Source organism: Oreochromis aureus, linkage group 1, assembly GCF_013358895.1.
Source record: "Oreochromis aureus strain Israel breed Guangdong linkage group 1, ZZ_aureus, whole genome shotgun sequence".
NCBI classification, from domain to species: domain Eukaryota; kingdom Metazoa; phylum Chordata; class Actinopteri; order Cichliformes; family Cichlidae; genus Oreochromis; species Oreochromis aureus.
In genome coordinates this window covers 10,038,858-10,056,562 of record NC_052942.1, presented here as the reverse complement: position 1 = coordinate 10,056,562, position 17,705 = coordinate 10,038,858, and the positions used below count along the sequence as shown (strand labels likewise).

The 17,705-nt window shown below is 38.2% G+C and overlaps 1 protein-coding gene across 4 annotated transcripts in view; it reads left to right on the top strand.

Annotated features, from left to right (window-relative positions):
- mapk8ip1b (mitogen-activated protein kinase 8 interacting protein 1b) overlaps positions 1–17,705 on the top strand; it is a 59,953-nt gene that overhangs the window by 25,816 nt on the left and 16,432 nt on the right. For 3 of the 4 annotated variants that reach the window (XM_039604421.1, XM_039604373.1, XM_031751494.2), the window contains exons 2-3: positions 399–510; positions 14,896–15,153. In XM_039604421.1, coding sequence (XP_039460355.1) covers positions 399–510; positions 14,896–15,153 — 370 coding nt within the window. The remainder of the gene's footprint in view (positions 1–398; positions 511–14,895; positions 15,154–17,705) is intronic. The other variant, XM_039604496.1, reaches the window with a different exon arrangement.

Below are 17,705 nucleotides of genomic sequence, written 5' to 3'. Positions count from 1 at the left end.
TGTTTTTGTTTTGTTTTTGAATGTCAGAAATGTATATTTGTGAATGTGGAGATGTTATATTGGTTTCACTGGTAAAATAAATAATTGAAATGGGTATATATTTGTTTTTGTTAAGTTGCCTAATAATTATGCACAGTAATAGTCACCTGCACACACAGATATCCCCCTAAAATGGCTAAAACTAAAAACAAACTAAAAACTACTTCCAAAAACATTCAGCTTTGATATTAATGAGTCTTTTGGGTTCATTGAGAACATGATTGTTGTTCAATAATGAAATTATTCCTCAAAAATACAACTTGCCTAATAATTCTGCACTCCCTGTATTTTAAATATATCACTCATCTATTCGCTATCCTCTTCTTGTTCCTCTCACCCTAATCTACCCTTTCACCCAGGTTGACCCATGACATCAGCCTTGATGAATTTGAGGACGACGACCTCTCCGAAATCACAGAGATCACAGATGAGTGTGGGATGAGCCTTAATTGCAATGGCCCAGATATAAAGGTAGGATGGCCGCATGAAGAGCTGGTTCTTGGCAGATGTCTTGTCATAGCTGCAGATGTAGTGTTCATCTTCAAGTTATTCTTTATCAGCTGCTGGTGAAAAAAATAATCAGCAGCTCTGAATGGGAGCTGCAGTATACTAGAGGATCCGCTGAGTTATGTAAAGCTGGGTTGGAGGTTCAAATTGTTAGTATATGCTATTTGTCATTTATAGAAAGCATGCTTAAGTCCTCCTGCAAAGATTATGACATTATTTTTGTGGTGGGACTTTGGGAACTTTATGAGTCTCTTGGGAAGCTTTTAAGTTACATCAGACAGTCGTCCACTTGAAAAGGCTGCTGACAAACAAGGTCAAAATGATCGCACACCAAAGCCTTTTAACTTTATCTAACAAAGTTTAAAAAAAAAAAAAAAATTGTATTGTACGTTTCACTCATGCATAACCGCCGGTGTTATTCGTCAACTTCATCATGTGATCCTTCCAAAATTGGGCTTGCCTCCTTTCGGTGACACTGTCAAAGTTTGGGCACAGCTAAGGGTCAGTCTCTCCTCTCTGTAGTGTTTTGTAATGAACAGCTGCTGCATTCAGCTTCCTGCCAGCAGAGAACAGGGGCCCGAGGCAGACAGGCCTGACAGACGGCGTCAGAGGCACTCGCTGAAAAAACTTTGAATGTGATCGCATGCGATTGCCCCGATCCATCCTGGGCATCTAAATAATTCACTCTGAGCTGTTTACTGTTTGTTGAAATCCACCAAGAGTTTTATTTTGGGGAGTTTTTTTTTTTTTTTTAAGAATAGAAATGAGGGGGTCACTAACAGAACAGAACACTTAAAGAATATATACATGTAACTATGAGAGAAATAGTAGTGGAGTGGTGCTGAAGGAGGAAATAAATTAGTTGTTGAAATAAATTTATTATTCTGTCAGATCATCATCCTCTATTTAACTCTACTGCTGTAACCAAGGCAACTAGAGGGCTGAGGGGCTTTTCACAGGGCATTTGTGTGAGTAAATAAGATTATATCTTTCTTTTCCTTTTTCATTATTTCTGTGAGTTATATTTAATGAGGCAGTGACCTGACTGATGGGACAAAAAATGACTCTAATAATGCAGAGTGGTGGGAATATTTGGGGTTTTAAAAGCCAGTACTCTTTCACACAGTACTCTTTTTTTCTTGTCTTGCTATCCTGGGAGCTAATTATAGCTCACGTTGCTGAATGTGAGCACTTCCAGCAAAAAGTGTCTATGTGTGTGAATATAGATGACTCATCTCCTTGAAGAGCCTCGCAGAAACCAAAATGGCTCCTTGGAGGCAAAAAAAGACAAATCTCACAGCACAACCAATAACAAATCTCACATGTTGTCACTCTCAGGAAGAGCAAACAAACTTTTGCTGCTGGAAGAGACAGCTCACTGGTCCTAGTAATGTCACTCCCCTCCATTTGGAAATCTCATGTCCTTTGGTCTACTCTTCTTTACCATGTACCTGCAGTTCATTGAAGTTTGCGGGATTTTGCTGTGCTACAGCAATTCAGTTGGGTTGATGTCTGGACTTGGACTGGGCCATACTTTTTCAGTCTTTCTACTGTAGATTTGCTGCTGTCCTTGTGATCACTGCCCTGCTGCATGTGCCAGTGTTGGCCAAGCCTTAGCAAAGTACAGTCATTCATTACCTCTCTACCACTGTGTGTAATGATATATATGGGGTGATTAGGGTTTGTTTGGTTTTCTCCAAAAGTGATACTGTCCATTATGGCCAAGCATCTTCACTTTTGGACATCTAAGCATGTTTGTTTTAGAGCAAAGCATATGCCATACATACATCATTTTACATATCTAGTCTAAGGGGATTAACTTTCTTTTGGAGCAAAGAACTGGTCGAAACCTGCAAGTTAAAGTTAAGGCTAAAGCTAAAGTTAAGGCCTGAAGGTTCTATAAGAATCAGGAGATTGTGATCCGCTAGCACTGCTTCTTGTTTATCTCCTCAGTATGTCAACCAATGATTAGGGGGGGAAATAAGTGCACTGTTTAAGAAAAAAAGAAAGAAGGACAAAAATGCAATCCCCCTATTGTGCAATTTTCTTCTCATGACAGTACAGATCCTGTAGGAGACCATTTAGGCTGAAAATTTAGATGTGGCTCAAAAGTTAAGGTTTGGTTAGTGTGTAGATTGCATATAGAATATTGTTCTTGTTCTAAGATCATTTTAGCAGTTATATGTTGAAGGACAAAAATTGCAAAATGTCCAATTTAACAATTTCTTGGCGATCTTATGGCTAGATAACAGCTACAACAGTCACATGCTTGGAATTGGGTCCAGCGCTTAGTGAATTGTGTATTTAGCAATGCTGGTTTCCCGACCTGTACAGTAAATAACCGGGTCGTATAATCTTTTGTGGTAGTCAGTAACAAGATCTGTTGATTCTCATCTGTTGATGAGTGTTTTCTATCTTGCACTGACTCACCAGTGAGGATGCAGAATAAAGGAAATTGTTGTTTTTGTCACCAGCATGAAATCCAGATAGACCCCAGACAGAGGGAGGTTGTAGTAATAAAAAGAAAGACGTCACAGTGTTTATTTTTTACCCACTGCTATTTTCATTGAGGTTTTTAAACCATCCATTTAATATTGCATAGAGCACTACACCCACCCCACAGTTGTACACAGCTTGATTCTTTTAGTTCATGTTTTGTGTTCTATATTTGTCTTGTGCCCATCTTCAATCCCGTCACTTAAGACTAAAAGAAGCTGCTTTTAGGAAACGAGCTCTGATGACAAATAACAAATGTAGCCACTGGCTAACAAACATTTTTCATTAAGTGTTGGCTGAGAACAAGTTACACATAAAAGAAGAGATTTACCGAGTGGCAAAGAAGTCATTTATTAAAATAGTTGAGTGCTCAGTTTTCAACTAATTTTCCCATTTATAAGTTATATTTAACAAAACAAGTATTTAAGATTAAGTTTAGAGGTTTTAATAATTTTATAAATTATTTTGGTAATTGATCATAGAATCTTCTAATAAACAAAAGGTAAAAAAAATTTAAACAATACCCAAAATTTTAAATAGTTTCATTAATATAGAAGAAGAGCATTATGGCAAAGTTGAAATTTAACTTTGGGCGCGGTATTTAGTTGTGCTAAAATGGCTAATGTGGCTATCGGATAATTGCTAATAGTTAACATGTGCACCAGCCAGGGTTGCATTTATAATTGCGGTTTAATACTTCAATGTTCTTAAAATAGATGCTTTCCTCTTAAAATTCCTTTAGCTGTAAGTGATGGGAGGGGCTCTGTGCTTGTTGTGCCAGTTGAAGGAGGTAAAGATGACAATTTTTAAAAAATCATTTTGATTAATTTATTAGTATTTATTAGTATTTAAACATTAGTTTTAATATCAGTTAATATCTGAGTTTTTTTGACAACCATAGTAGACACAAATGCAACATAAATGGTATATCAACTTCCTCAGTATGCTGGAAGTGTAAATGTTCAGCTTTTTAAATTACATTAACCATAAGAACCTTATTAGCGAGTGAATTGGTCTTTGTGTCTTTCTTTCCCACGTCTTTCTAGTTTTGTTCAGTTTGTCATGTGAACTACGATGTGCTTGAAAACATTTCTGGCAGAATGTTTAACGATGGAAAACAGAGGCAAGGATCAAAAGACTGAATCAGCTTGATGAGACTGACTGACATTCTTCATGTTTCAGATGTAATCACAAACCTCAGGGGTACTGCCTTGTCTTTGCTTCTCATTTTAAAGTGCACAGAGTTTTAGAGGCCCAGTCTGTTTAAAAAATTTATGAGGAGGCAGTGCAGCTTTAGAATATTTGGGAGGGAGCTCTCTCTCTCTCACACACACACACACACACACACACACACACACACACACACACACACACACACACACACACACACCAAGCTGAATTCATCAGTGATCTCATCATCCGATGGGAGACTGAGAATGTATCTGGTCTCATCAATAATGAACAATCACATGGAAGGAACATCAGACACACCAGACATGTGTGGTGTCTGCCTGAGTAGGGGGCCACAGAGATGTGCACTGTGGTATTGCTCGGTGGGTGGATGGACAGTGGGCTAACTACATTATAAGGACGGAAGTTCTCCAGCTGACCTCTTAGTCTTTAAGTTCAGGTGTTTTCAGTCCCATTGCCACAGGTGTCTACCATCGACCACATAGCCATGTCGCCTCTGGGGCTTGTTCAGTCCTGGGGTCCGTTCTTCGTACCTCGCTAAGTAAGTTAGCTGGATTTGATTGTTGACGATTTCGCGTGATCTTGGATCATTCGGTTCTCCGAAGCTTATCCGGGACTTGCTGTCATAGCAACAGATCCATAAGCGTAAACCTGCTCGGGAGCAGGCTTACTTTATGTAAACAGGATTAGATCGTGGCCACTCAGGTATGTCCGCTTCATTCATACGAAAGCAACAGCGATATTTCTCCACTGTGTTTCCATAAATAAATATTATCAATGTAACTAAAGATAATGCAGTATTTGATTCTTTTATTGATTTCATACAGATACATACAGGTCATTTCCTAAAAAAAAGGGAAATGTACTATTAATCATTCTATTTCATGTATTTGATTATTTCAGATGTAATTCATATTTTAGAGTAGTAATAGTAAAACACTTCGTGTAATCAAGATGAGAGACCACGGCTATAAAAGTGAAGGTGGATTTGGGAAGTCTGTCGCAGCCATGTCCTGTCCGTTTACGCGAGCAACCCATTGCGGAAGGTGCAAGATTGATAAGGAGAGTTTTCAGAATTCAGCGGATATTGCGGGACAGACAGGATCCTTTAGCTCAGCGTGACAGTGTGCTCATAGAGAGATATCGATTTTCCCGTGAGGGTATTATTTACTTAACACTCTCTCTCTCTCTCTCTCTCTCTCTCTCTCTCTCTCTCTCTCTCTCTCTCTCTCTCTCTATATATATATATATATATATATATATATATATATATATATATATATATATATATATATATATATATATGTATGTGTATATATATGTGTATATATATGTATGTGTATATATGTATATATATATGTATATATATATATATATATATATATATATATGTATATGTATATGTGTATGTGTATATATATATATATGTATGTGTATATGTATATATATATGTATATGTGTATATGTATATATATATATGTATATGTGTATATGTGTGTATATGTGTATATGTATATATGTATATGTGTATATATATAGATATATCTCCCAACTTACTGTGCATGCTTCAGTCACCCCTTGCATGGGAACAGGTAAAAGTGATGGACTGTTATGTAAAACTACACACAAAAAACCCCACAATGTCAATAAATGTCACAGTAAAAAAAGCCGGGGTGTGACGAGGGGGTGCAGGACCACCACCTGTCTTTATTTGCTCTGCCCTTTTCTTGGTTGCTGTTATAAACAAACAAACAGATTATTTCAGGGTCTCTTTTCAAGAGACTAAAAGCAATATAAGTGATAAATATTACCATTCTGTAGAATATTCTTATATTTCACTTTTACTTGTTCCCATGTTCTAGTGGGTCCTGTTGTGACTCTAATGTGAAAGAGGATATAATGTAATATAATATAATAAATTACTTACGAGTTTAATTTGTCAGCAACTTTCTGCCAGCCCTCTCTCCTTGCTTTCGCAGCCTTTGCAGTGTTCCCTTGCGTTTTAATTAAACTCTGAAACTCCTGAAATCCCTCAATCAAGAGTTCTTGCTCTGCTGCCGAAAAAAATACTGAGCGCGCCTTCGACATCTTCGCCGACCAATCAAAGGGTTGCCGATCAATGTTTCTACTATCGATGCGTAGCCCCTTTTAAGCCACCCAGTGATCTCAGATTACTTCATCCAGCTATACTAATCGTCAACAACAGGTGTGTTCGGAGAACCGGATTAGCGAGCTCAAAGTTGGTGCGATGATTTGATCTTGGATGTGTCATTTGATCTTGGATGTAGTAAGCGAGGTATGAAGAACGGACCCCTGTAGCTTGACTGATTAAAAATAGGCCCAAATTGGCCACCAGAGGCAGAAGTAAGCACAGTTTGATAGTAGTGTTAATAGTGGTAGGAATGAGATATTTTGTACAGTACTTCAAATAATTGATGGGACAGGATGCCCTTTTCCACCCATTCTCATCCGCTTATCCTTATAAGGGTCTCGGGGGGTATCCCAGGTACCACAGGGCAAGATGCAGGGTTCACCCTGGACAGGTTGCCAGTCTGTCACAGGGCTAACACAGAGAGACAGACGGGTGTGTCTGTTTTCCTTCTGTATCAGAATCTCTCTTTGATTTATATCTCTTTTTATTAGACTTGGATTGAAAAGATATATATTTTTCCATAATTTCCTGACATTTTATTGGGGTATACAGTATTTGATACTAAATATAAACTTAATATATATGTAAAAGGACATAAAAGCTGAGCTGACTGATATTAATCATTGTAGCTAACCACGTGCAGTTTACCCATAAAGTCTCTGCCGTCTGGACACCAACACTCCTGCACCTGAGCAGGAGTGTTTTTGATGTTTTAAATCAACAAGCTGGACTGCTGTAAATCAAGCTCAGATTGTCGGTATATTTTTGAAGAAATCCAAATTACCATCAAATAGGCCTGAATTATTAGACTATTTAGGTGCTTTTATCCCAAAATGTTCTTCTCAAACAAAGCTTCTGCTTATTTTGCTGACAGTGTAACTAAATAGATTCTTTGATTCATTTTTGTGGTGAAGACACAAACATGAATCCGCCAAAGTCACTTGCAATTCCACAGTTAAGAAGCTCCTGTTGAAGAAGACCTATTTTTCTAGACAGAAGCCTAAAACAGAGAAAATGGGCTTTTATCGAAATTAGTGTGCACATGGCTATCGTCAAGGGTTTGTGAAGGGTTAATGGAGAGCAGCTCATGTCCAGAATGAGACTTAGAGATATTTAGTGCTTCTGAGTGACATAAAGTGACAACATGCATTATAAAAATCAGTGAGAGAGAAAGGGAAGGGCTTTCATGCCTGAGTGTAAGGGTGAATGGATTTGATTAGGAGTCATTTGCCGTGTGCGGATGGCTGAAATGTCGCATGTCAGGGTGGGGTCAGATAGGCCAATTACATTTGAGTGACTGCAAAAACACACAAAAAGCAGTGTCTACACACAGATTTACCACACATGGAGAATCAAGTCTTTATATTATGTCTAGATTCTGCTTTATTGTCGCAAACCTATTAACAAAGGACACAATGTAAGCCATTGTCTCGACTTCTTTGTACAGCTGTTAAATCTGTCAAGCACTACTGTGTCTATCAAAAGGAAACACTGTTTGCTTACTGGAAACTGTTTCCCAGATATTGTACAAATGTTTCTAATGGTCTTGCCTTCATTCTATATTTAAGGCTAATTAATTCTTATTTTGTTTGTAATTGAGTCCAATTTTCAGTCCTGTGGTCATGAAATAAACATAATTCAAAATATTTAACAGTTTTTAGGTGATAATGCGCCAACCCCATTTCCAGCTCAAAGCTTCACCTGCTTTGTTTGAGGCTCTGGTCTTCTCAGCGAGCTGCACTGTTTTGTCTCCTGTTTTTTGAATAGGCACATGTCATTAACAGTTGTTCATGTCCTTCTTGCTCTGTACAGCTTTTTAATACCACAATACATGGGTTGTAGACCTTTGTTTGGTTGTTGACAGGGTATTCAACTAGCTAGATATTATAGTGTTAACTATCCTCATATATCGTCTCTATCTTAAACCGCTGAATGGTCCACTTGATTCTAAAACCTAGGAGAACAGCTAAACGAATCAATTTATTGGATTTAAATAATATCTAGACCAGTTTTAATCATAGTGTTTACATGCTTTTGGGAACTGACAGAACAGTTTGGCCCAGAATGGCTGATGTTGCCATACTTCATGTAAAGATTACATAACAGATTTTGGTATATTATATTGAATATATTACATTAAATTCACTTCCTTAATGTAAATATTTGAAATGATTTATTTTTAATTTTACAGAAACAAAAAGAGAAAAACCTTTTACAGAAAGTTGGAAAAATCTGAGCTAATGAACTTCATAAAAAGGTGTCATGTCCCTCGTGTATCATTTTAATTACTGATATTTGTAATGCACTGTATGACTTTGACAGTATTGTCTTAAAATAAAATGTGCCCATAAAAATGTTTTAAAGGTGAACCTGTATCAATAAGTATCAGTGAAACAGATCCCCTTAATCCAGAAGGGCAGAAGGAGAGTGATATACAGAGGGAGAGTGAGGATGGAGAGTGAGGACAGAAGCAATAGAAAAAAATGGAGCAATGAGAGAGAGAGGGAGTGAAAGAGGGTCTAGCAAAACACCAGTGGAGAAGCAGACCCATTTCCATGGCAACAGTGTTTCTCTCACCTACTGCACATGTCAAAGCTGAAAATACATGCAGTGTTGGCACTTATACACACACACACAAACATACACACACACTGCCCCCATGGATACCGCTCACGTCATCTCATCCACACATGGTAACAGTGGAGAGGAAGCTGCTTTCTCAATGCAAACGGAAACAGGAGAAGCCCTGTTTGGCTCTGCTACTGTTAATAAAGAACAACCGATATGACAGCAGTGCTCTGATATTCAGCCTTGTGCTTACCTTTATGGATTCCCATTGACACGAACAGACACTTACAAGGCCCAACCCTCTACTGCATGATTCATTTGAAGCCAAATTTTATATATGTATCTATCTATATCTATCTATATATATCTCTCTATCTATATCTGTCTATATATAGATCTATCTATATGTATATTTATATATATATATATATAGAGAGAGAGAGAGAGAGAGAGAGAGAGAGAGAGAGAGCATGTCAGCTCACGCAGACATGCTACTGGCTGCAGCTCGTGGGCGCTGAGCTGCAGAGTTACCTGCTGTTGATCAAGAGTTCTGCAGCTTTGAAAGTTATTGAGAGAGAGAGAGAGACTTTAGAAAACATATTATGCCATGACTATGATCCAGTGGCTTGCAGTTGTAATGAAACTGCAATATATTTAGTTATGTTTACTGGGTTTTTCATTAATACATACTAGACTTTGTGCTTTCTAAAAAGTCTGCTACGAAATCCGCATTGATCTGAGAACTTTTGGATTTTATAAGAGCAGAGTGAAGCCAAAACTCTGGATATGACAAACACATATGGTATGGTTCAGATGTTCTGTTTCTATATTTTATGTTTCTGGCATTCGGTTTGCAGCTGAGCAGTACGTTTGGGGTGATTTGACATTTTCAGTCTTTCCGTGTGTTTCCCCTGCTCCTGCTACTCTGATTGGGAGAGAGAAGAGCATCACGTCTTCAAGGCAGCATCATTTCCTTAGTCACTGATCTCCTTGTCTCCTAGCAACAGGGGGCAGGGCTCTCCAGAGTCCAGTAATAATTTCTGGTCATAAACAAGAAGAGGAGAAGAGCAGTTGCAGGCTCCATTAGGAGGCATTGATTTTTAGCAGGTGAAAAGGTGAAGTGAAGGAGAGTGGGGGTAGGCAAAGGAAGAAAAATATTTGTGGGAAGATTGTTGTTATTAGACACACAGACAGACATTGACATGATGTTGATGCCCTATAACACAAATTTACTGCTCCTCACATGTCACTTACAGGTATTTGCAATGTGTGTAAATGGTTGGTTGGATATGGCTGGTAGATTAAAGATGACCGATGGATAATTGGATTGTGTAAAGAATAGATAGGTGGATAAATGATGACTGCATATGAACGATGAGCTATAGTGACCATGACAACATTAGCTGGGAAGCAAAGGCAGCGAAGGTTGCAGGCCTCAAATTGTGCCCTGCTTGATCACCGGTATTACTGTAAGTCTATCCATAGTTTACAAAATTAACATCAAACTGTATTAAAAGAAACTTTAAAGCAAAATTTGAGACCCTAAAATCCTTATATTGTTTGTTGAGGTCAAATATCAAGTGAGCAAAAGCATCATTTTCCCATAATCTCTGCTGTGAACAAAACACAGGTTTAAGACATCAACAACATCGGTCATTTATAAACAGTATAACTGTTAGACTGAATGATGAACGGTGGTATATAGATGGGATGGGATAAATGCCAGGTAGACTGATGGATAGATCAAAGAACAAGAATCGAATATATAACATTAGACTGCTGGATGGTTGATAAATGGATGGATAATAGATTGATGGAAGATTATTAAGTAGATAAGAGGATGGAAAGGTAGATAAACATATGTAGCAGGAGTGGGCAATTAATTAACCGAGGAGAGAAACTGGACCTGTTGTGGAGAGCCACACCAATAAACTGATCTCAGATCTGCTCAGTATTAATATTGTCTTGTTATAGGCTTACTGGAGTGACCCTCAACAGCAGTCCCAGTTTCTCACATGACCCCTTGGGCTTGACCCCTGCTATACTGGATGCTCAAAAAAAGGATTAAAGATATAGTCAGGCATGAAAAAAGAATTATACTCATAAATATACATTGATTAAGGTGTCATTGTGTCTTCCATCAAATTGATGCATTCTCACAAATAAAGACTTAATCTAGTAAAACTATAGGAGATGTAAGCCATTATGTTGCCCAGCCACAGTTGTGGAGATGGCCATGGATGTTCTGTCTAATCAGATTTTATGTATGTGCCTGGAGACTGGCCACATGTGTAGCATGCCAAAGATGGAAATGGAGGAAAACTCAATAAAGTTATGTGGAGGCACATTTGAATTCATGTCTGCACCTTCAGACTTAAGATATGAAGGGTCGTACCTATGTTTTATTATTGAATGAGAGGTCCCCTTCACCAAAGGAGTGAAAACACATAGGAACAAGACAATGATATCCTCTTCCTCCTCACCTCAAGCCTCTTCCCATGAACTTAAATCATGGCTTTGTCACATGTAAGTGTGTATAAACATGCTTATTCCAGATATTGTTGCAGTTACTTATTGTCAGCATATTAGACATGCAACCATCCCATCTACAACAGCTGGCATCAAGCTGACTAAATAACAAAAACAGCTCTAGTAGAGATTACATATAAACTCACACTCCAAACATAGAATTCATGATTGACTGCAATCTAAGATTATGGAAAATATATATATATTTAAATTTTTACATATTGGTGTCAGTCCTTTCTTGTATCATCTTTGAAAGTAATCCATGGTGTGATATGTACTGGGCAGTAAACAAGCCTATAAAGAGTACGATCTCCATGTACAGTTAATTTCTGCGTCCTGACAATCATTGTGTTTGGCTTATGTCTGTATTTTTAAAAGAGCTTTTTATTCTTGCTTTTGCCCTCGTTTTGATTCAAAACAGTTGTATGCGTAAATGCCTAAACCAGGGGTCGGCAACCTGCGGCTCCGGAGCCGCATGCGGCTCTTTAGTCCTTATACTGCGGCTCCGCCTGGTTTGGGCAAATAAATTAGAAGTATTTAGCTGAAGTGTATTTTATTTATGTTAGTTCTTTTTAACTTGTAGTTCTAAATTGGAAGATTATTGTGATATTGAAATATAAAAATAAAATTATATTCTATTATTTTTTAATCGCTCAAAATAAGAGTCACACTCATGAAGCTTGGTATACCCGCCAAACGCCGTGCATTTATTGAGACTTTCAACCCCAGGTAGGCCAATTATGGATCTTCGGATCCACATTAAGTCAGCAGCTGTTCTCCACCGTGAACTATGTTAAAGACAAACACCGTTCATGCCTGACAGATGACAGCTTACAGTCCTGCGTAAACTGACTTCATATAGCCCCGATTTGCGGACTCTGTGCGCAGAGGTTCAGGAGCAGAAGTCCCATTGTAAACAAATCACGGCAGACCCGACGATGTTTCCATGAGCATGCTTTTGAGAATCTCTTTATTGAGCACTTTTCACACATGGTTGCTGTGCGCGCCAGCCTGCTGTAGCTTTTCAGCTCACAGCCCAACATACACCACCAACAACACAACAGCACAGATAGCGCAGACGTAAAGGCAGCGAGGCGTGGTTGCGGGTGTCGCTCAGGTGCGCCCGCCTCCCCTGCAGCGGCGCTGCAAACCACGCCCGCCAAGACGCATTAACCAGGTAAAATACATATTTAGGCAGAATTTTGCAAATATCTATTTTTCATTTTCAGCAGCATAGTGCTTTTTTCCAATTATTTTTAAGAGTCAGGTCAAGGCTCCAACAGCCCAAAGGCGATATAAGGGTGGCGGCTCACAACAGTTTTTGTTTGCTACATGGATCATTTTAGTTCAGCTGGGTGTCTTTCCTTTTGTTATATTTCTTTAAGAGTTCAAAATGTGTTGATTACATAAATATAATTTAATTTTCTCTGTAGCACTTCATGGATTTCATAAGCAGCACACCTTAGTTGTTCACACAAAGCATAAAGATAAAAAACAATATATACAGTGTTATCTTCATTTTAGATGTCAAAAAGTATTTGCGGCTCCCAGTGTTTTCTTTTGCGTGGAAACCGGGTCCAAGTGGCTCTTTGGGTGTAAAAGGTTGCAGACCCCTGGCCTAAACCATACAAGTCTAATAAATGTGGACTGAATATGAATACAGTTAGATGAACATTTTCCACTTTAGCTTTTGGCTGTTTAGCAAACCATTATAGCAGTCCTATTTCAAAGACAGGCCGGCTTCTTTCTTTCTTGGGAGTGAGAGACCTCTGGATATCTGGGATGAGTGTCTCACTGCATACAAATGTGCTTGAAGGCAGCACTTAGCCAACAGAAATGAATTAACCTCCATTCCATTCAGCCACTGCCTTACTGTTACCTTACAGTCTGCAGCAAGTAAATTCAGTTAATAGGAGTGCTGTCTGTTACAACAAAGGTTTAAATGTTTACTATATCGGTTATAATACATTCCTGGTACTTGTGATTTCTCGGTGTATGAAGTGTTTACAGAACAGTAGGTTATTAAATTGTGGGGGGGGGGGGGTTTCTCTTCCTCACAGTTTCCTTTGTGAGGTTTGTTTCCTAAAATAGTTTAAGGTGACTGTGACTGTGTTTCGTATGGCAGCTGAGAATTACACAATTGCCTTGAGGGGGTGATCCAATACTGCAGCCCCACCCCACAGTCAGCCTAGAGAAAACACTCTTAACTTTAATCAGGACTAACACAGATGTTTAAAAAGAATATGACTTGGATCCAAACTAAATTTTATAGGGTCTAAAACTGACAAAACAAATAAACAAAAAAAATAAATAAATAAAGGTACCATATTACTCAGTATCAAAAATAAATGTTATAGCATTAAGTTTAATTAGGTTTTAGTTCTAGAGCAACTATACTGTTTTTGTTTTGTTTTGTTTTTTTGCTCATGTCTCTCAAATTGTAATAACTAAACAGATTATTTTAAATTTATAAGATTCAAAAAGTTACTCTAAATAACTTTTTTTTCTGATTGTGCTGTAGAAGGTGACAGACCTCCAAAACAGTTGTTCATCATTGTTCATGTGCTTGTTTTATTTGCATTTGTTTTGTTACGGGTTTCTCTGTATGTGAGGCAAACAGAGAGCGCGAAAGACTATAATAGGCTTAACAACGACTTGCCATGTGCTGTGTGTGTCTGTTTTGTATGTGTAGCTGCAAGGATAGTGATGATAAGTGAAGCCAGACTGTACTGTCCTAGTGCCCTCTGACTTACTGTCTCTCAAATCCTTTGCTCGTGTGTTGTTTTGATTTCAGCAGCAGTGAATCTCTTCTTCTTTTTTTTGCCAACAAACTCATATCTTGTACACTGTGTGTGATTAGCATTAGAGTAAATAAATGTGCCTAATTTTCCAACTCTTGTTTTATGAATTGATTGTTTAGCCTAACGGAGTCATCAATTTTGAGAGGTTTCATCATCAAAGCAATTAACAAACTGATGCAATTGCAGTGCTGCACGAAAGGCCAGAGGTATTATATCTGTTTCTTTTGGGGGCGTGAATGTTTTTCGGATTCCCTGTTTCCAGGGTCAATATCGTGAATTTGTTTTGAAATTTTCATACTAATTTTCTTACTAGAATAGGTTTCTAAGCTTTAAAAATAAAAAGATAAAATGAGAAATAGCAGAGCAAAGTGAGTTTTTACTCATTACTGCAGGTAAATTCTGTCAGGTAGAGAAGCTTTATGCTAGAAATAGTCCGTCTCAGCTTTAAATGGCACTGTGTGTTGGCAGTGAGTGTGTTCCTGTTGAAGACAGAGTTGCTTCCAATTGGCCAGCTAAATCTCCTCATCCCATCCACATACACTCTCTCTCACTGTCTACCTCTCTCTCTCTTCCCTGTCTTGACTGATGCCGTGCTTATTCCAATCCCTGCAGAGCCGTGTGAGGCGAGGAACCAATAGCATGTCGGGGAAGGCGGAGCTAGGTGCAGTCGGCCAGCTTCAGGCAGAGATGCTGCATTTGGACCTCATCGATGGTGCTGACGGTTACCGCGGTGACAAAGAATCCTCGAAGGCGTCTGCAATTTCAACTCCGCCAGTCACCAAGGACCCTGCAGCACCTGTTACCATGGATACTTACCGGCCCAAGAGACCCACGACCCTTAACCTCTTCCCAATCGTGCCACGCACACAGGTATAGCCTGAATTAACCTTATCCTCTCGCTCTCTCACACACACACACACATTCACTCACACAGCTACACAGTTTGTGGTGGAATGACAAACATTGATGAGTAATCGGGAGGACTGTGAGAATGTTTCAGTGTTTTTCTTTCAGTGTTTTTTCACTCCACCTATATTGGAGCCTCCTCTCACACAAATATTACGTTTGAAAATGGAAATGTAACTGGATAACCTGCTTGACATCACCACTGGATTCACTACAATTGCTTCTCTGACAGGATGTGTTTTCTCCACTGAACAATAGCCTCAACTGTCATTTCCTTTTTTCTATTGGTGCCCGTCTCTGTTTGCTTCAATGGTGCTTGAGCTCGTGACCATTCGTGTCTGTGTGTGTCTGTGTGTGTCTGTGTGTGTCTGTGTGTGTCTGTGTGTGTGTCCATGTAAATCAATCTAAGTGAGGACCAACACTAAGAAGGAAGACATTTTGTTTAGGGTAGTTTTAGGCTTTAGTTTTGGAATAGGAGCTAAAAAATGTAAAGTATCAATAAAGAGCAGCGGTGTAGCCATACAAATGTGTCCAACCATGTTCGGGTTCACTGTGACAGTGATGGAGTGTTTAAAAAATGTGTTTGTACTATAGAACAGATATTTAGATTTTTCTTTTTTCGTTCATTAATAAAACCTATGAATTAAGAATTGAGCATTACAATCTACTAATTAAGTTTTGATAATGACAGTGGTATAGTTATGGTTTGAGTAGGTGGTAGACAGAGTGAAAGATAGTGATAAGGTTTGAAGTACTTTGTTCAACATTATGACTTGGGTCAAAAGGTTATAAAAGCCTTGGTTGCCATGGTTAAAGTATGAACTGATTTGGTTTAGGTAGTGTTTGTAGTTTGTTAATAATTAATTAGTGAGTTACTTGAAGTTGAGGTGCTCATCTTATTCTTTTCTTGACTCCCTCCATTATACCCGTAACGATTACTAGACCAGGACATTCATCATTATAGCCTCTTGCTAATAATGTTGATCTTCTTGACTTGAGGACAGTGTCCAAGTTCAAATAAAACGCATCTAATGTGCACAAAATCAAAACCTTTATCTAGCTTCAGGAGATGTTTCAACACCTGCACAAGCGTCACTGACGTTTCGTTTGGTTCTGGGAAGGAAAAGTAGCATGTAGTGAGTGTATTAGAACTTGTTAGGTGAAAAGAGCTTTAGTGTTTCAGAGAATATGGTTGGATAAACAATACAGTTACTTTGCCTTATAACCGAACAAAATACAATAAAATTGGCCAAAGAGTCAGAAATCATTTTACATGATACATTACACTGTTAATTCAGATAATAAAGGATTTGTTGCCATGACTTGTTCATGTGATGGAATTAATTTGGGAGAAAAAAGGCAAAACCATGTCATTCAAGAAAAAAAAATAAATCATTTTATTCATGTGTTTACATTTGAATTCTAGAAATATTTCATTTGATTCACTGAAATGTAAAACTACCTCTATGTCATATACATAGTAATGTACACAGTGAGTGAGTTTGCCCTCCTTGAGTGCAGGCAGTCAGCACGATCAGCCAAGGGTCTAAAGCCTATTTGCCTTTGCTTTGCTCTTGATCTGGAAGCAAAGACTGCTCTGCTCAGTGCTCCGCTTTCTTCCTGTAGGTTGTTTGAGCTGTCAGAACTGAAAAGTATAAAGGAAGTAATTGGTCTCACTTATGTTTCAACTGGGGAAATCTTCCTGTCTATTCCAGTACTGTTCGTTTTTACCTTTTATGCAGCAACTAGAAAAAACATTTAAAACAGTGTTAAAATACTTTACTGTTAAGGTTTCTTTAAAAGGTTTAATACATGCAATGAAAGTGAAGACACAGAGCAACAGGCTGCATATTATACCAGATAAATTCATTAGCAGTTGTGGGTGTCAAGCTTTTACTTAAATACTTATTATTTAAAATACTTTTTGGTCATAAAAAATATCATCAGGTGTGATCAAGGAAATCAGTGTAATATTATGTTTTAGTAAAACGAAACACAAAACAAAATCTGTGCCCGAAATACCATCAAAATGGATAGATGAATAGATTGGGAAGATCACATGGGATTATACAAAAACAAACAAACTGATCTGTCATCGCTGAAGTAGATTTATTAAAGTATTGTTCTGTTATTGAGACAGCATGGCTAAATCAGCTGAGACAGACATGACAGTGAAGAGTGTCACAGTGTGCATCCTTACTCAGCAGGAATGAGACAGAAGATTTCTGATGATTTCCAGTCATTAATGTTTTTTCTCAGACCTTGAATTGTTAAAAGAGGAGTAGGTTGTGTACACTGGGAGACTGTTTCCAGGTCAATGAGTCTGCAGAAATGCAAAAGTATACGACACATTTTGCTCTGCATCGTTTGGCAGCGAGTCTCGTGTCTGAACAAAAGCATCTCTGATCAGGGTTAACCCACTGAGGGTTTTTTTCAAAAGCAGTATTTTTTTAATCCAATAATGTCAAAGGTGCCACATTGAGTCAGACTGTTAAGAGGTTGAATTTCATCATTAA